General features: G+C 41.0%; 1 protein-coding gene across 7 annotated transcripts in view; it reads left to right on the forward strand.

Moving 5' to 3' along the window:
• Window positions 1-12604, forward strand: part of TBC1D2B (TBC1 domain family member 2B) — a 41634-nt gene extending 29030 nt beyond the window's left edge. For 2 of the 7 annotated variants that reach the window (XR_007767124.1, XR_007767120.1), the window contains 7 exons: window positions 49-242; window positions 765-1259; window positions 3139-3256; window positions 3991-4176; window positions 5535-5656; window positions 8632-9423; window positions 10971-12604. Coding sequence is in view for 2 of the 7 variants with exons in the window: in XM_050903667.1 (XP_050759624.1) it covers window positions 49-242; window positions 765-1259; window positions 3139-3256; window positions 3991-4176; window positions 5535-5656; window positions 8632-8827 (1311 nt within the window). In the remaining 5 variants the exon portion in view is untranslated. The remainder of the gene's footprint in view (window positions 1-48; window positions 243-764; window positions 1260-3138; window positions 3257-3990; window positions 4177-5534; window positions 5657-8631; window positions 9424-10970) is intronic. The other 5 variants (XR_007767122.1, XR_007767121.1, XR_007767123.1 and 2 more) reach the window with 5 other exon arrangements.
• Window positions 12605-20161: the final 7557 nt, after the last annotated feature.

Consider the following 20161-nt stretch of genomic DNA (forward strand, 5'->3'; position numbering starts at 1 on the left):
AAAGTAAGTTTCTGAAGACTTATAATATTAATATATTGTTTTCTGCAGTATACTAGCTTGGAAGCCAAACTCTGTCAGATAGAAAGTAAATACTTGATCTTGCTTCAAGAAATGAAAACTCCTGTTTGTTCTGAGGAGCAGAGTCCTGCTCGTGAGGTTATCACACAGTTACTGGAAGATGCCTTGAAAGCAGAAACTAGTGAACAACCAGAACAAGCGTTTTTCAAACTGCACCTGGTCAGGTAATTTGGTCCTATTAAAATAAATATATGTGTATCTTGGTCAGTGGGCCTGGTTCTAACACTGGGGATATATTTGCAGGATTTGGGGTTTTAAAGGTATTTCCCTTCATGAATAACAGTATCATCATGAAATCCTTTTGGCTGTATAAATACATTTATTGTTTTATTTGAGATACCGTATAAAACTTAGACTCAAATGTTGCCATATAGCTGCTGAAGGTGAACTACCGAAGAGGTGAGTTCATTTGAACTTGACCATGTTCTTAAATAAATTGCTTAATCTGTGTAGTAATATATATTGGAATATGGGCACAAAGTCTTTTGTATATGGGATTATAAAAATAATTATTAAATAAAGGATATACTTTAGAAAAATGTTTAAGTAATAATTGTTAAAACTTGAAAACTATAGGGAGTGGCTTGAGGGATATTTGAAGTAACTTTAGAATGGGAACTTGAGAGTTTCAGGGCTACTGAACACATTTTTAAAAGCCTTTTTCCTTTTTTTCCCCTCCATTTCAGTGAATATGATATATATGGTTTTCAGACAGTCCCAGAGGATGATGACGAGGAGAAACTAGTAGCAAAATCACGAGCTTTGGACCTGAGATCGCTTTCTCTCAGCGAAAATCGAGAGATCTCCACAGGAGTAAAATGGGAAAACTATCTTGCAAGCACAATGAATAGAGAGATGATGCGCTGTGTAGAACTAAAGAATCTTATTCGATCTGGAATTCCACATGAACATCGTTCCAAGATGTGGAAATGGTGTGTCAATCTCCATGTTAAAAAATTCAAGGACAGCACTGTTCCTGGGTATTTCCAAACCTTGCTTCAAAATGCTCTGGAAAAACAAAATCCTGCATCTAAACAAATTGAGTTGGATCTCCTGAGAACTTTGCCAAACAACAAACATTATTCATCCCCAACATCTGAAGGGATCCAGAAGCTGCGAAATGTGCTGCTTGCATTTTCGTGGAGAAATCCTGATATAGGATATTGCCAAGGGCTCAACAGGTAAGATTTTGCAAATCTTGAGTTATAACTATGCAGTGAAACACTTAATGAGTCTTTCAAATCACATGTATAGCAACATGCTTTTGGACAGCAATTTGCTTTATGGGTTGTATGTTCATAATTTATAATGTTTTAATAAACAAATAACTATCACATTTTTTTAAAATGATAAAAAACCAGAAGACCTGGATCATTAAACTTGTAAAATCAGCTTGGCCAAAGAACTGGAACTGGAATTAACTCACATAAGAAATGGGCTACTTAAATGTAGTTTTACATTATCTTAATGTCAATTGTAGGGGATCTTTTTGCTTTTGCGTGCAAGAATTTATTAGTCTTTTTGCTTTTTTTAAACAAGCAGAAATAAATACTTGAAAGCTTTTTGTACTGTTAAGGCCACAAATTTCAGCATTTCCCTGAGGATGTCTTCAATCAGAATTGCGGTAATCAATTTAAGGATGATTCTCATGTTACAATGCTAAGAAAAATTTGAATTCATTGCAATTGGCATTTGCCAAAATAGTTTTGGTACTTAGAGATCTGTAGTAAAGGAAGGTGTTACTTGAAACAGGTATGTTAGTCTAACACCCCACCTTGTCCCAATGATATAATACTATAGATGTCAATTTGTGTGCTAATTTATGTACTAGAATAGGGTAAAAGACTTTTGAACTACAGCAGCTTTATCATTTGAAACGGCACTGAAGAAGTAGTAGAATAGAGTCAGTGAATAATGTAGTAGAGGTAGTGAGGTGGTGGTGGTAGCAGTAGTAGAGGTAGTGAATAACGTAGTAATAAGTATTCTTTTTCTGAGTATTCATCACTAGTGGTTACATTATGTAGGTAAATCATACATTTTTAGTATTAATATTGTTGCTGGCATGTCACAAGACGTGTCTGAAGCACACAGCTGTTGCAATCTTGGAGCAACATGTCTCTGGTGACTAGAAGGTGTTAGAAATGCTTCTGCTAAACTTGAACTTTCTGTGCAGCATTATTTTCTCCTGGGACATTTTTGGTTTTACTGTAAATAATTCTGCATTCGGATATACTTGCAGAAGTTAAAAGCAAATTGGATATTTATTCCATGCTTTAGTGCTCTTAAGCTTTTAGAGTGTGATCACCTTATTAAGCTGTGTAACATCAGAAGCAGTTCATGTTGTTGCAGCTCCTCTTGCACACAGAAATAAAACAAGTTTGCTTGGAGAAATGTATTGGAGGTAACCTTTCATGTTCAAACAAATATCAGTAACATGAAGTTATTATCTGGTTTTTTTTCTTTCATAATGCTCACTGGAAACAGGAAAACCAGGAATGCTGCTGCTGTTTAATTCCCCCCCCACTTTAAGAAATTCTTAGAACAAGTTTAGTCTTTGAAAATTTTAGGGCTTTTTCTTTTCCTTAAAAGACAATGGTAGATAAAGACAAAAGTGTTACTTCTGTTTATCTTAATGGATATAAAGTAAACTTGCTAGAAAGGATTTTTCTCAACTTACAACAATTTTGTGCAAAATGCAAGAACCATCTGTTCTTTCTCCTCTTCAATAAGGAAAGACAAAAGTCTGGGAAGCGGAGCAGTATATTTAGGACTTGGAAGCTTCTAATTATTTTGCCTCAGTTCCTGGAAAAATGGCTTCTAGCAAATGCCTTTGCTTTTGCCTTTATCTGTTTTCTTATTTAACTGAATAAAAATACTTGGCATGGCTGAGAAGGCATCTCATTGCCCCATCTTAAACTTCATTAACAGTTTTGCTGTTTAGTGCTCTCCTGTTAATATATTTATGTCTGCTAAACAGAAACAAAGGCTTTATTGTAATAGTTCTTAATACGTTTTGTGATACTATAATAGTCTTTTTCTTCAAATAAATTCTATTTTCAGATTGGTGGCGATTGCACTTCTGTACTTGGAACAGGAAGATGCTTTTTGGTGTCTAGTAACAATAGTGGAAGTTTTCATGCCTCGTGATTATTATACTAAGACACTGCTAGGATCTCAGGTACGTGCTCTGCCAAAATACAGCCTGGTCCTGTAGACTGCAGTCAGTCAAAAAGTTTCCTCTAAAACTGTCTGATAGGCCTTTTTGGGGGATGTGTTGAGTTGACAGAGGTGAGTTCCAGGCACCAGGGCCCTTGTTTGGACAAGGACTCTGAGTATAACACTGAAATAACTCTTCAGAGACCTGCTTGGAGCACCAATCGTTAACCCCTCTTCTGATTATTAGCTTCACAACATTGACTGAGCTGATTTATCATTTCTTTCCTCAAAATTGGGGGGGAGGCAGTTATGGGCTCTCTGGGAGAGTCAGGGTGAGAATGCATTTTGCAGTACTGTGAGCAGTATATGCGGTAGCACTCCTCTGCTTCCAGGTGATGCTCTGGTGCGTGCTGCCTCCTCCCTCTAAATCTTTCCCCAGCTTGTTCTCTGCTCCGGTGCTCCTGCACCAGTGCGGCACTAGTGACCTGTAGTAGGAACACAACATCTGTGTGTGAGGAGCCCTGTGAGACTGGGGGTGGATTGAGGAGCAAAAGGTTGTGTCAGCAAGGGCGGTGTGCATTGGGGTGGCCACATATGTTTTGTGTGGATCTAGATTAGAAGTGTTAACTAGACAGTCCTAGGTTTCCTGGTTAGCTCTTGAAAAACTTGCACTTACAGATTGGTAACAGCCCTACTTTGAATGACATATGTGTTGGGAAATTAGGAGCAATAATGTCATATTTGTCATCTCTTTAGGTTGATCAGCGAGTATTCAAGGATTTAATGAGTGAGAAGCTTCCACGACTGCATGCTCATTTTGAACAATACAATGTTGACTATACTCTTATAACTTTCAACTGGTTTCTTGTGGTATTTGTGGACAGTGTGGTTAGCGACATCCTTTTTAAAATCTGGGACTCCTTCCTATATGAGGGACCAAAGGTGAACTGAATGAGCTAAGTTTTTTCAGTTGTTACCTGGTAACAAAATACTGTGGTGTTATTGAGTGCAGGGTGGAGGAAGGTTATTTCACAAGAATCCTGTCAGTTAAAATCACTGGTAGGGGAAAAAAGGGAGGAAATGTGCATAAATAACCAGTCAAAATATTTTCCATTTTATCTGTGTTCTGCAAGTTAAAAGCTTGAGTTACATGGAAGAATTCTAAATGCTAAGTATTTTCCTTTCACCACCCACCATTTTCTTTTTTAACCTTTGAAAAATAAAGCTATAGGCAGTGCTGTTTACTCCTATGTGCAGCTGTCAATCAGTTTTAAGTAATTATATCAAAATGAGAGCTACTCTTACAAAGAAGAAAGCTTAAGTGAAGGAGGGAGAAGTTAGAAGTATTAAAAAGATGCAAAAATTAGTTGTAACCAAGGGCTAATGTTTACCTTGTCTCTGCAGCAACTATTTGTTTTATTTCTGCAGACATTTAAAGTACAACTGACAAACAATGACTGTCTGGGCTCCTATCTCATAAATTAAGGAGTGGGAGTGAAAGAATTTTCATGTGTTTCATACTCGTCGAATTGCAGTGAAATAAAATCAGTGCAGGAAAAAAAATCATTGGATTCAAACACAGTAATAACGCTAAAGCAGATGTAGGCAATTGGAGAGAACAGGAGAGTTATAAAATAAGTAGACAAAAACTGTGTGTTAGCTAGATTTCTTGTTGGCCTCATCTGAGCATTCTAACACGCAGTGGTATTTTGGTTGTGTGTTCATTCAAATCAGTTTTAAGCATCACTGTATTTTGTGAAGGCAGCCAGGTACAGACTGATGAAGTTCAGAACTTTCTGAAGCCTTTTCAGAATGAAGGGAAATAATGCTTCTTCCAGCTCATGCCAAATTTGACTGACAAACTAGTATCAGAAATTCCTTCAGCATCAGTCCCCCAAAGCGTTGGGAAAATTCAAGGCATTGGAAAACAACCTGTTTAAAAAGCAAAACTTAATTTTAGCTCTGAAGTAACTTAATAAATGCATTCAACAGGCACAGCAGTCTTTGTTCTACAACTGAATTAGGAACTCAAAAGAATTTGTATGCTATAAACCCAATATTGTATTCTGGATAGAACTGCAGAACACCTTGTCTTAGTTACCGGCCACAACAGAAGTTTTTGGCAGCTTTTGGAAATGGGGGACGGGGCAGGGAGTGGCAGGGAAGGGAGATAGAGGGAGGTGTGATTAGCTCAAATGCAGCCTGTAAGAAGAGTAACACTTTCGCTTTGAGTTTATAATAATGAGAATCAGTGCATTCTGTTCTTATAAAGAACCAAACATTGTATGTATTTTTATCAGGTAATATTCCGATTTGCCCTGGCACTTTTTAAATACAAAGAAGAGGAAATCTTAAAACTGCAAGATTCAATGTCCATTTTCAAGTACCTTCGATATTTCACACGCACTATACTTGATGCTAGGTGGGTAACTCAAACTTGTGTGTAATTGAAAGACTTGTAGTGGGGCATGGAAGAAGTCTGTCGTGGTTTGGTTTTGTTTTGTTTTTATCTATGTCTTAATTTAGATATAAAGCAAGTAGAGATTAAACTGACTACTAAGATTTCTCATGAGTAGGTATATTTAGCAGAGACAAAAGCACGAGTGATGAATGCATAATTGTAAATTTTTAAGTATGATAGAGATTACTTTGCCAGGTTGATCTTGTTTAGCAGTTGTATCATGGTAGCAACACTTAAGAATTTCAACCATAGGTGAAGTCTCCCCCTGCATTGCAGGTGCAACTTATGTAATAAAATGTTTTACAATAAATAAAAACACATCCTGGCTCAAGTGTTAAAAATGTGAGCTATGACCCACTAGGTTTAGATTTCTTATGCATCATTAATGCATAGGCTAATGCCACATAACTCCAGCTGATTTTAAGATATACTTTGAAGCAGGGAATAAATACAAATTAGATAACTCTTCTGTTCTTCAGTCCTTCTGTAAGAATTACAGTTTGTAAATTAGGGTCTAATGTTTTTAGGTTCCTAGTTTCAAGACTGTAGAGCAGCAGATTAATCTTAAAAAGAAGTCATATTGGGATTGGTGTAATGTCTGAAAATGTTTTGCACAGATATTGAAACTCACTGATTTTGAATTTAGTACAAAATCATATACTGGAACCTGAGGTGTTTGTTTTTACCGTAATAAATGCCATATGAATTTAGGCTTATACTTTGGCTCCTACTGCAAGAGCTATTTATTATTTTTACTTCCTGTGTTTCGGTTTTGACTGGAGAGAAGTTAAAACTGAATAATCTTACTCTGTGCTTAAAAAGGATTGCTGGGACTGATGCAGGGAGAATGTTCTGCAACTGATTTAAATGGTAAAAGTCTTGACAACAGATGTTGCTTCCTCTGCTGAAACCTCTCCAGAAACTCTTGAGGGGGAGTTGCTTGGTGCTTTGTGTTTTAGCATTCCCCCCTTTGATTTGAAAAATGCTGGACAGTTGTTGTACTCAGCTGTTTGTGACCAAAATAAATGCTGACTCTGATTCCAAATCTGGAAGTGACAGAGAAGTATATACTTGATTTTGGGAAGAGGGTGCACATATTTTTAACGGAAAACAATAAATAAAACAAACTTGTGGATATTTTATAATTGATAAATAGGCTGTTTTACAGCTTATAATCAAATGTGTAGTATGTAGTACCGCAGCAGTATTGCCAGAAACTAAAGATTGCGAGGGGGGGCGGGGAAGGAAGAAGAAAAAATTTAAATCTTTTTGCTCTTACCAATTTGAACAAAACTTTGATATTTAATCAGAGGTGCAGATTTGGGTTTCCCTTCCTTTTCCAGTTATGTAATGGAAATGATGTATTGGCTCTCCTGTCTAAACTTTCTGGTGCTGAAATAACCTATTTTAAAGATTTCTAATATTGCTGGAAGAGATCTCATTTTGGTGTTAATAAGATGAGCTAATCGCGTGTCTTTGGCAGATGGTGAGTTCAGAATTCAGTGCATCAAAGATATTTACATTACAAATATACTCTGCTGGTCTGGAAATCTCTTTTCTTAGGATTTTAAAAGTCAGAGTTGAAAGTAGTGGTGTAGTGCCACCTAGGGGCTATGAATTTGCCTGCTAGAACTGATAAGGCATGATTCAAACCACCTGGTTTCTTATTCTACCATTTTTGTACCAGTTTTACAGCATCAAAATTTAAACAATACAAAAGCATGTAGAATGATGTCTTTCCTGATACGGACAAAAAGTCATCTTGTTGTAGAGGAAAAATTCAGAAAGATTATTTTTATAGAATTCATGGACATCCTGAACGGGTTAGAAAAATACTTTGCACAGAATTTGTAAGTTTGAGCTCTCTAGTGGAGAAAAGTCTCTACAGAAATGTGCATGATTATACTCTAGGTTATAAGATGTCATAGTTAGGTTTTCTACAGATGAAAGTTGTGTTCCATAGAATGTTGTGCACAGGTAGAGAAGCTGTTGGAATACGTTCTGTTTATAAATAGCAGGAAATCATTCTTGTTCACTCAAAAATACAAACCTAGCGAGAGCTTAGCCGTAAATAAACTGTCCAAATAAATTTTCTTAATATTTGGGTTCATCTGATAATTAAACTAGAATAAGTTAAATTCCAGTTCCCCTTTTTCCCTTAGTAAATAATGAGATATTTTTTAGGTATAGGTCAACAGCAACGATGTATTTAACTCTGTCTTTGGACTGATTAGACAGATCAGTTGCTAGTTTTGCTGTGACTGAATGATAGTATGATGCAGCATGACTCTGGAAGGGTGATGGATACTCTTGTGGTGCTTTGCTACGTGATCTGACGAGCTTGAGTTGACACTAGCTCAGAGATCTCTGTGCTCCAGCCAGCAGAATCCCAGAGCTTTCTCACTGTATCATAAAGTTTGGCTTATACGTGTTTTGTATTATCCTTGTCTGTATTTGTATTATCCCAGGCTTTATCTGGTCTCTTACACCACTTCGTTATCTTGGATAACTTGAGAGCTGACTGTCCTGGGGCTGAACAAGCTTCAGTGAGTTGTATGAAGGAAGTTATCCAATCTATAATTGGGTAACTGGATGTACCAAGTATTCAGTCTAGACAATGAAGCTCGCATTAGCCAAGCTTACGTCTTCTGTTCAGTGTTGTCAAGGCTGTAATTGCTATAGTGTTATATAAAGTTTGCAGGTGGCTTTGCGAACTGTTGAGCATTTGGTAACACTTTATCACTTGAAATAACTTTAAAACTGAGTGTTTTATAGAACTTTCTTGCAGTATTGATAACATTTGAGACCTGTCAGGTATGTGAAGGAGACCAGAGATATCAGCCATATACTAAATATTGATATGGATGAAGTTCAAAACTGACTTTAAAAAACACCAAATATGAATGATTGTCTTCTAACGTTGTGTAATCTTACAGGAAACTGACTGGTATTGCTTTTGGAGACCTGAATCCCTTTCCATTACGTCAGATCAGAAACCGGAGGACCTATCACCTGGAGAAAGTGCGTCTTGAACTAACTGAACTAGAAGCCATTCGTGAGGATTTCCTGCGTGAACGAGAGACGTGTGTAGAAAAAAGAGACCTTATTAGTGATGATGAGGAGGATAGTTGAAACTACTCAACATAACTTTTCTTTGGAATCGTGACCAAAGTGAGTTAACCCCCAAAACACTTTATTAATCCTGTCAAACAGAATGTAAACTAGTTGCTTTTGGAAATATGCAGGACAGATTTCCAAACCCCAGCACTTTCAGAAATATTGCTTTGTATGGAGGCCAAACACTTCTGTTTACATTTATGTTCATGGAATTGTATGTAGAGCACTTAATATCTGTCTCAGTTTAGTCAATCAGCTGAATTGCCAGTTTTCCCGCAGTGCACTGTTAGTGCCTGTATGTGAAACAGTAGTAAGAAAAGTCCACGCTCTGTTTACTCCATTCATTGCCATTCTGCATTATTTTTTACATAATCATGGTTTTTGTAGTGCACGTTCAGTGTGGGAGGACATCATATTTTCTGGTTTCAGGTTGGTTCAATAAATGGCTTTCATCATGTTGTCCTTGAATAAACTAGCCATTCTCGAGGTCACAAACTAGAAAAGTATGGAATGAAGCACAGGAAGAACTTTCACATTCCTTTGTCTTTTCCTGAAGTGACATGAAATGGATCATCAAACAGAACACTTGAATATATGTACTTAAAGTAAAGGTAAAATAAGTACCTATTTGTCACTGAATGTTCAGTGTATACTGAAACAGTGATATCAAACATCATTTATGCTTTTCTGGGCAGCTGTGTTGGTAAAGATTCTTGTTAACGCAAAGGTGTTTATAGGTCAAATTCTGTTCAGTCAATTTTATTTCTATTCACTTTTTTGATTGCAATGTCTCAAAAAAGCCACAACCAAAACCCAGCTATTATGGAAGAAGAATGGAGCTTGTCACAGGAGTATCATGTTTTAGTCGCTAATTAGTTGTGTATCTGTTGAAGGTTGTGTTTTGGTTTTTGGTTTTGTTTTTTTTATTATTATTTTAATGCTTCTTCCTATTTAGGGCTTAAAATAAGATGAAGTCTTGATCCTTAAGAAGAAACACAGCATTCTTTTTGCATGAATGTATAACTACAGTACAATAGCGGTAGTGATAGGATTCCTAAACCAAATATTTATCAATCAATCAAAGGAGCCTAAAGGTCACAGCATGCACACAGAAATTCAAGATCCTTTTCCAGCAGAAAAATGCAATATTCTCTTAATGTGCTCAGCTTTGCTGTGAGCATTGCATGCGTGTCCTACAAGACAGCTGTAAGGAAACATTTGGGGTGTTTAGCTGTAGTGTTTCTGACTACGGAAGTGTGACTGGAGGCCATTCTTTCTCATTTGATGACTAGCAATACTCTTAAACGGTTCTGAGGATGAGGAAGGTTTCTTTCTTGCTGGCTATTCTCTGGACTTTTGCAATGTTCTTCCTTGAGCTGTTGGGTCTTCAGAATGTTGGACTGACTTAAATGTGTCTGGATGCGTCACGATAAAACTAGCAGTCAAGTACTAGGCAGCAAATCACTCAGCTCTGGGGAAGTGGTTAATTGGCAAAAAAACAAAACTGGTGGTCGGGAACGGGCAAGTGCATCAAGCTTCTACTTCGTGTATTTTCTTTTGGTTTTCTGAGAACAAGTAGGACTTCTTTATCAGGTATACTCATGTAATTGTTTTAGAAAACTTAAGTGTGTGCAGGGAGAAAGCCTGCTTCTGTTTCACAGCACTTTTTTTTTTTTTTTTTGAGAATGCATTTGTAGCCTTCTCTAAGCATATTATCAGTCATTTTATCTGGAAGGGAAATATTTAATCACTGGTGAACATTGTAACTTACAGGACTACTTTTGATATGAAATATATGCTTCTTATATGACATGATTTTTAATTAGCCAACAAATCCTTGCCAATGAGGGACACATGGTATGATCATCTTAATTTTTATGTTATTTGTCTTCTAAAATGCCCCCTACCTTGTCTATTGTAAGCAGTAGTTTGGGTTTTTTTATTCCCTAGTTACTCTTGGTTGTGTACTTGAGTTTATTACGCAGGTTTTTCATATTATTGCATGTACTGTATTCTTTTTTTTACTTACAATCAGTATTTGAGTATAAAAATGGGACCAGGTTTTCTAATTTTCTAGTTACACTTGGTTTTGAAAGAGCTGGTCTCTAAATCAGTCTGTAATGTTCGCTTTTTTTTTTGTTTTAATCTTGTTTTCAAGTGTTAAATGAAATCTTTCTAAGCTGAAGATCTTCCTTCCAGTGGCAACAGTTGAAATGTTAAGGTGAAGAATTTAGAAGTATGTACCTACCCTATTCCTACAAGTCTACTATCCCTGGGTTTTGAGTCTTCACTATGAACTAGTCCTATGACTTTAGGAGATGTTTTCAGACTGATTTCATTGAAGTCTTTAGGTTGTGAAGATAAAACTAACTTTAGGACAACTGTTCAGGAAGTTCTCTAGCTGACAAAACATGACCTGCAATGTTACAGGACCATTTCTTTTTCACAGTTGTGCTGATGGTTAAATTTATGTGTGTGTGTTGCTGTGTTTCATTATATAAGTTGTTACCCACTTGTACAGTAAAACTAAGTAGCTCTGTTTCTTATGCCACTATGTGAATCTAATACATGAATGTTAGGAAGCTTATGGAAATCATGTTGTCTCTGGGTATTTTGTTAGCTTGCAAATACGAAATGAGTTGATGCTGTTACACTCAAGTTCCCAGCGAGCTATTGGCTTCATTTTGTTAAGTATTGTTACTGATGCCTTAGTTACAAGGTCAAAAATTGCAGAGGCATCTAACCTCTGACCACTAGAAGTCTACATAGAACAAAAATGAGATGCATATAGCAGGAAGCAACGTCAGAGGAAGCTTGCCTTGCTGTTGCAAATGTCTTTGGGTGACTATTAGTTTTCTAGTGGTGCTTAATCTGGTAACTTTGAAGAGGCGTAACTAGTTAGGGACCTGCAAGATACACAGGCAGTATTTAAACCTAGTGACACCAAGGAAAAATACGGTGTGACTCAGTGGCCTGCAAAAGCTGAACTGCATAGATACCAAGTGTTTCTATTTAGGGGTAAACTTCTGAAGCAGTGCATGAGGATTTAACATTCATGCCAGCCACTTCATAGGAAATCGACCTGTTAATGCAAATAAAGACTGCTAAGACTATTTTTTAACTTCAAGGTCATGCACATATGTGCAAAGAGTTCCTTATGCATGGTTCCCGGTATACGTGATGTAAACCAAACCACTAAGTTGCTTCTTGCAGGATATTCCTCCATCTTCATACACGTATGCATGGCTTTCCAGTGAAACTTCTAGTTACTTCTTTAAAAAGTTCTATTAGCTTCTGTTAAATAGGCAAAAAATTGGTGCACTACACCTCTAGCTATTAAAACTGCACAGTATTTCAGCTTTACCTGTACATGTGTACAGGTAGTGTTATCATCCAGTGTTATCAGATTGTTTGGTGGGGTTTTTTTACCAGCTATGTACAATAAAAAGGATTTTTTGTTGCCCTTTAGGTGTCTTCTGTGAGAGATTCTCCCCTTCCCCTCAGTCTTTGTAAACATGGTAAGATATTTCAGCAGAAAGGGAAAGATTTTCTTCCTTGAGACATCAGGAATGAATGAATGGTCTTAAATTTGACAGAGTTGTATGTTCAGTCATGCTTAACTGAGAAATGGAAAATTAATCAATTTCATGAAATTGTGTAGCTGTTTAAGTGAATGTTTCCTTAAGTGCCATGTTAGAAATCAGCAATATGCGGTACAAGAAATTTGAATCACAAAACATGTTATTTTCATAAAGATTGATGTAAAGACAAAATAAATTGTTTATTACTTTACAGCTTGCTCTGGGGTTTTGTTTTGTTTTGTTTTTTTTAAATAACAGATGGAAATAACTGCAGGTGCCATCAGAATAAACCAGTAGTAAAGCTGGTGTTTTTGTCTGATAATGTGATTTGAGAGTGTCTCTGTAGAGGAACACATATGCAAATTCGGCTTTGAAGCATGAAGATGTGAACTATAGACATGTTGCCTCTTTAGTAGGCTTGGGCACTGATGTTCTGCTAAAGCCTTTGGTAGCCAAATGCATAATTTCAGTTGCTTTGAAAATTTAACACAGTACTGAATTAATTTGGAAATCTAGCCTCAATGTCTGTCTTTCAGATACAATTTTTGCATTTTGGAGTTACCTTGATTCCCTTAAAGAGGCTATCAAGTACCTCAGCTACTTCAGATATAAAACTTAACAGCTAAATGTTTGTGAGGGGGGCAAAATAAGAGTTGGGAGATAACTTTAATTGCATGTCCAAGCAAATCTTTCATAGTAGAGGTGAATAGTGCACAGTTCTTGTCCTCTGGCTCTCCTACAGGATGGCAAGCTGTTAAGAGTAGATATTGGCACAGCTGGAAATCTGTTCAAAGGGGTTGCAAAACAGGATAAAAAGCAGCAATTGAGGCAGAACATGACTATGGCCTAAGGACCTCCTGTCCTGTATACTGAAAATTTAAGTCAAAGGAATAAACAGAAAATTCTGGGAAGAGAGTGCCTAGGGAGCAATGTCCTCACTTGGACACTGGGCATATTTAGCGTGAGTAGGTTGTGTTGCCCTAGCAGCTGCTGGGGCCTGTTAAAGAACAGCTGAGGCTCCCGTTTCCTCCTTGGGACGGAGCTTGAGACATCTGTTCTCAGTGGTATTGCAACAAGGATGCGACTATGGCTGATGCGTATAGCTGATGTATGTTGTTAAATACCTTATTCCTAAGAAACGCATTAACTTAGAAAGGATAAATGCAGCTCACCTACTCTGAACTGAGACCAAATACCTGCAGAGTCTCACTCTCTGTTGTGGGTGCCTCAGAGATGCAGAGAACACACTGAAGTCTGCTGGTATAACAATATATCAGGTGTTCATTCTGTGGGACTTTCAGAAGTGCTAAACATAGCTTCCTTATCTGCAGCTCCTTGACCTCACTGGAAGCAGAATCCGTGTAGTGCAGAAGCTTTAAGAATTCCCACACATGAAGTACATTCACTCAGATAATGCAAAGGAAGGGTGTGCTCTGCTTTGGAAGTTTCCCCGCTGGAAAAGAAGGTAAAAGGTTCAATAACAAGGAAGTTAGTAGAGTGGTATTTTCAGTATGATACTATACTATAGAAGCCATACTTCTCTACAGGTATACCCATCTACAACGCTAGCTTTTCAGAGGATTAGACTAGGAAGCAAAACTCAGGACTATATACTGAGTGTGATATTAAAAAACCAAATAGTTACCTAATAAGAAAACTATATTCTTTACCCTAAATTAGTCTGGGGTGTTGTAAAGAGAAGTGAAGTAATAAAAACATTCAACACTAGAATATACCTGGTAAATTAAGATGACTTTGGCCTTAATTAAGATACTCATAGCCTTGAGTGACTGCATCCTGCCTATGTGTTTCAAATGAGGTGTACCTTTTTATGTGTACAAAACAGTTACATTTTTGCAGTGAGCTGCCTCTAAGATCTCAGGTTTGAGCTGATGAACTGACTCAGTGACGTCTTCAGGCACTGTGATTGGTGATTAAACTGTGAAATAAGCTATTTACCTGTTTTTATAAATGCAGGTGGTATTTTTCTGGGATTTAAGCCTGGGACGCCCCCTTCGGAGCATAAGGTATGGGCTTTCTTCTTTATCACTTCCTAAAGGAGATAGGTAGATGCATGGCTGGCAGACGCTGCAGCGTTTGCTTGTGCTGCCTTCAAATGCTTCAAATGCTACTCAGCTTTGAGTTTTCCTTCCCATTCTTGTCCTGTATGCACATAAAGGCTTTTGCCCTCATTGCCAAAGATGTTACAGAGAAGTCTGAGTTAGCGTTTTAAGGGTGAACAACTAAAGAACCACGTAAGAGCAATATCTTACTTACGCAGAACCTGTATTTTGGCTTGCAAACCCTATGGACATGGCATCAGGGATGAGATTCAATCTACCCTCGCTGCTCTTGGAGACCTTGCAGGGCTGGCCGGCAGATATTAAATTCAAATCAGGGTTATTCAGGATCTAGGGAGAGCTTGTCCTGATTTCAAAGCAGTTGTGGCCTCTCAGGGAAAACCATGCTGTTTTGTCCCCTTCCTTGCAGCTAGGAGCAAACAAAAGAGGTGGCCTTCCTTGTGTGCCCTTTCCTCTGAGAATTTTGTAGGAGGATCGCTGTGACTTTCACGTGATCGCGTCACATTTTAGAACTAAAGGTGAGAAATGAAATATCTTTATTTCCCTTTGAAAGGGTTCTGAATTCTTCCTCTGCCCTTTGAAACCTTTGCTATGGCTCCCATTTCCTGTCCTCCACCCTGTGTAATATCAGATGCAGCCTTTCCTTTTGGAATTGGGAGAGCTGGGTGGAACTCCTGGGCTGTGAACACCACTCCCAGGGCAGGCGAGCAGGGGCACAGTTCAGTCCTCTTGACTTGGAACAAGTCTGAAGCCGAGTTTCTTTTTAACTGTGATAATAAAAAGCACTGCCTTTAGGCACTTGCCTAGTGTAAAATTATTTTAAAATTAATTTATCTTTGCCACTTATTGCAATGGAAACAGCCTGCCTATTTATGTATGATAATTCGCCATAGCTTTGCGTTATCTTGGAAGTGAAGGCGGCCTGGCATTTATATTTGATTTTGAAGGTGTGAACAATACCACGTCATTCCTCATTAACAAATGTGGGATATGAACTTGCCCAGAAGAAATTTAAGGAGACCAAACAGTATTTATTGCAATTACTGTCTGCCAAATAAGGAGGGAGAAAACCTAGTTTTAGAGGATTGGGGAATGTCTTTAAGACAGGAGAGTAAACAGATGAAGGATGTCATTGTTGGTAGCCAACATTTGGTCTAGGGCAACTTGGAAGAGTATTGCAAATGTTTGTTATAGTAGTGCATATTAATGCATTTTGAGATCCGCAGTGAGGACTGGAAACCTGTGCCATTCTTTCTATCACAGTGGGTTCCTGAAGCAACAGGGAATTTCACTGGGTAATGTTGAGCTTCAGACCCCATAATAAACAATATAGGCTTGTATTTAGGCTTGTACAGAATATAGAACAAGGCTTATGCAAATGAAGTGCCTCTCTAATGAATTCACCTCCTCAGCCTTATTTCCTTGGTATTGTTTTCATATATGCTGAAGAATCAGAGGATCTACCTGAAGAAATCGGGTCCTACCTCTGAGATATTCCCTAATCAGCCTGGAGAGCTATGGTGGTCTGGAAGCCTTTGTAAGGGCTCCCTCACATGTGGGAATGCAGGGCTGTCACTTCTGTGGTGATGCCAAGCGCTTGGGTTATTTGCCCTGTAGGCTGCCCACAGGAAACACAGTCATATCAAAATGGTATTGTTGAAGCCATGTCAGGCAGCCGTTCCATTTGTCCATGTGTCCTTGATGGAACTTTCTGTTCTCACTGCAGAGTAACTCAGCTTGACCGCTGATGAAATGGAGCACAACTGAACAAAGAAGTGAGGACAGTGTTTGTTTTTGCGATGCGGGGCCTGTTGATTTCTGGAATCAATAAGGAGTTTGTATTGCTGTATAGCATTGCTGCTGAAGACTGGGACAATCTGAGCTCTTCAATAAACTTTGGATCAGTTGCTACCCAGAAGGAGAAGCGGGGGCTGATGCCTGGCAAGCGACCTGTGCCCGTTCAGTGGTGATGCCCAGGTGAATTACTCTGATCTGGCTGGAGAAGCAACCCCGCTGAGCCGCACTTGCTTCCTGGGTGCTCGCCAGAGGCCGCCGGCGTTCATCCCTTCCTCCCCGCGAGTCAGGTGCCAGGCCAGAGCACGCCGGCGCCTGCAGCGCGGGGTGTGTTGAGCAGGGCGCAGACCCCGGGACACAAGCGCAAGGTGGAGCACGGTTTTCGGTGCAGGCCCCCCGTTCCCTTTCTGTGAAGCGGGTGAGGATCTGCTTTCCCCGAGGGAGCACGTCCTCGGCTCCGTGTGTTACCCCGCACCGCGCTGCTCCGGGCAGGGGGCGCGGTCGGGCCACGGGCGGGGCGGAGGTGGGCTCTGCCCCGCCGGCTCCCAGCCACCTTCACAGGCTCTAAAAGCCGAGTTTGTGCCTTGGGGGGCCGCCGCGGGGTCGGGACGCACCTCCACCGTGAAACGGCTTTATTTCCTGTTTTCTTTCCGGAGCAGGGGGCGCTGGTCCGACCCTGCGGCCGCGTTCCCCGCCGCACCTGCCCCGCTGCCCCGCGGGCTCCGGCCGGAGCCGCGCCTGGCCTGCCCCGCTCCGCGAGCGCCGAAAGCGGCCGTCCCGCCCTTGGGGCCTGCGGCAGCCGGGTGGACCCCCCCCCCCGCCCCTCACGGGAACCGCTCCCCCCCCTCACGGGGCCGCCCTAGGCGCCGCGGTCCGCGAGGGGGCGCGGCGGCTGCCCGCGGCGGGGCGCGGAGCCCGGCGGCCCCTCCCTCCCGCCCAGGGGCGGGCGGCCGGCACAGCCCCGGCTGCTCCTCCGGTGAGCAGCGCCGGCAGCCGGCGCCGCCCCCTCAGCCTTCTCCCGGCACACGCGGTGGGGGCGGCCCGGCAGGGACCCTGGGTGGCGAGGCAGCGCCGGAGGGAGCCCGGCGGACGCGGACGGACCGTGCCCGGCGGTAAGTGGGCACTGTCCCCCCTCAGCCGGTGGCGCCCGAAGTCCTCCGCGGGGCCGGGGGTTCCCCCTCCCCTGCTCGGCGTCGGCCCCCTCTCCTTGTTTCTCTCTTCGTCCGTCTCTCCCCTTGAGCCGCCCGCCGGCTTCTGAGCCGCTTTCATGGTGTTCCCGCTCTGCGTTCCGCCGGCGTCGGAGTTCGGAGGCTGAAGTCGCGCAGCTGTGAAGCCCATCTGGCTGGGGCAGGCTCTGGGGAGCCCGCAGGGCCGCCCCTCGCCGCCGATTCTTCCTCAGCGTCGTGGACGAGTCGTGGGGTCAGCAGCTGGGCGGTGGGGTCCCTCCCCGCAGGTCAGTCTGGTGGCTGTGGTGCAGGTCTGTCAGAGGTGCTCGGGTGGTGGCTTACACTTGGTCATCCCATCCACACAGCGTGTTTAATGGTGTTTGCACCTCAGACTGTATGTGCCAGCTGTCCTGCAGCTGTCAGCCAGGGGAAGAGGCAGCTCCCCAGATCATCTCCTCAGTGAGCAGCTGTCATTTATCCCTGAGCAGGTCCCACAAGGGCTGGGGAATGCAATAATTTCAGAAGTACACCGTTCAGTGTTACGCACCGCTTCGTCTGGCATTGTTTCTGTCCAAAGCCATCAGGGGCAGTTGGTCCTGGGTTCACACCTCAGCTTGCAGATGTCATTCAACAAATGCTGTGTGACTTCATCATGTTTATCCATAAGTTCCTTCATGTCTTTTCCCTCAAACAGCTTCACTTGGGATCTGGTAGGTTTTTTAACACCTGCTCCTCTGGGCAGTGCGCCGGGGGTCCTGGGGCGACGCAGCACAGCAAGGGCTGGTTTGGCCTGACCTGCATCCTTTCAGAGGACAGTCAAGAATGAAGGTGTGAATGAGAGGGTGGAAATGTGTGGCAATTGCTCCTGCTTTGGCTGATCAGTCACCAGCTGCAAAAGGACCAAAATCAGCATGCTCACCTGCTTAATGTGTGGGGAAAAAGCTCAACTCTGACCCTCTCTAGAGGTGTCTGTTCTGAAACATTCATAGGTTTCAGACTTTCCTGTGTCCTTTAGTTGCTTGTGCAAGAAATGTAGATTGCACAGGCTAGATCTCACTTGACTTTGGGGCAGGGATGTGTCTTATCTGCAGTAATAATCCTTGAAGGCGCCTTGGGGACGGGAAGCGGGGCTCTGCGATGCCATGCCAGCGTGCCTGACATTGCGGGCTTCCCCCTGCGCCCTGTCTGTCGAGGCATTCGCACCAAGCTCATCGCTCAAGCATGTGAGGGCTTTGGGATCAGTTACAGCGGCAGCCCTGGCAGTTAGCTGTCTGCTGGGGAGCCGTAATTAGCTGCAGAGCTAACGCATTTGGTACGTACGCTTGAAGTGGAGGCTTGGAAACGCAGTCTTTGGTCATTCACCACACATGTAATTACTGCAGAGTAAACTTGGGAGGTCAGAAAGGGATCACTTGAGAGTTAGTGGCAGGAGCAGTGATTCTATAATGAGACTGAAGTGCTTGGATGTTGGGTGTGTTTTGTGTCCTTTATAGGCATGCAGGTAGTAATAGCTGCCTCAATTTTCTGACAGAAAAATTGTTGGGGTACTGTTGTTTTCTGACAGGAAAATATTTAGGTGAGAATAAGGGTTTGCTGAAATTAATATAACTTTTAACTGTGCTTTGATTACATTTATTTGAAAGCGGAGGGTAAAACTTACCTGTTTTTTGCTGTTAGAATTGCTTAGTCTTTTCTAGGACAAAAAAAGAAGAGAAGGAAAGGGGGTGAGAAGGGTGAAAGAGGAAAACACTTTAATGCGTATAAAAATCGGTTTAGTTTTAGCGTAAGGCACCAAAACTAGAAGGCAATATCACCTGAATTTGTTTGGTGGGTTTGGTTTTTTTGTTGGGTCATGTCCCCCCCCAGTTACTGATTTAAAACAGTCCAGTTCTGATTCTGAATTGTTTTGGTCATTTTTCAGTATTAAAAACAACTTACAAGGGAAGTTGTTACTTTGGTCTGTTCTAATACGTTTTGGATTTTGCTTTAGTAGAACTTTTGTTTTGTAATATGAAAACATGCCACAGGGGATGCTTCTGAGTTTGGCAAAGGATTTAGTGATTCAGCTTATGTCAGGTGTACTTGAGAAAGTAAGATTATTATTCATCTGTTACCTCAGTCACTTGAAACTGGTTTCCTTAGGGTAGAAGATACCCTAAGGAAAAAAAATGCAAGACTGGTGACAAGGCAAATGATCCAACAGTTTTGTTCTTACCTCTATTTTCTATAATCCTGCTCTCATTCAGTGGTAAGTGGACATTTATCACGGATTTGACGTGTGTAGACCAGTCATGGATTGTCAAATAATTTGGTAATGACAGGCTAATAACTTATCTATGCAGGGAGACCTTTTTTAAAAGAGAAAAATAAAACTTGATTTCTTCTGCTCCTCTTAAGGTGGATTCTGTCACCCTCTTCAGAAGAGTGGATTTCTTTAGATTAATTTCCTTTACACACAGCATAAGTTGCACTAAAAAGGCACTTCTGTGCTGGAATAAGAATATCTACATCCAGGGTTTTTACTGATATAAAATATATGTGTCTAAATTTATGCCTTAGATCACAGTGGGGAACAGTGTGATTTCTTAGGGTAAATAAGATGCAATTTTTTGGTATGACAGAGTTTAGGAACGTGAAGAGATTAGGCAGGACATGTTTCTAGTGCCTGAAACTGGAATCTCAGAGGTCTGTATTCTATTTCTGGTTTTGCCACAGCTTTGTTACATG

Source organism: Gymnogyps californianus, chromosome 11 (genome assembly GCF_018139145.2).
Source record: "Gymnogyps californianus isolate 813 chromosome 11, ASM1813914v2, whole genome shotgun sequence".
NCBI classification, from domain to species: domain Eukaryota; kingdom Metazoa; phylum Chordata; class Aves; order Accipitriformes; family Cathartidae; genus Gymnogyps; species Gymnogyps californianus.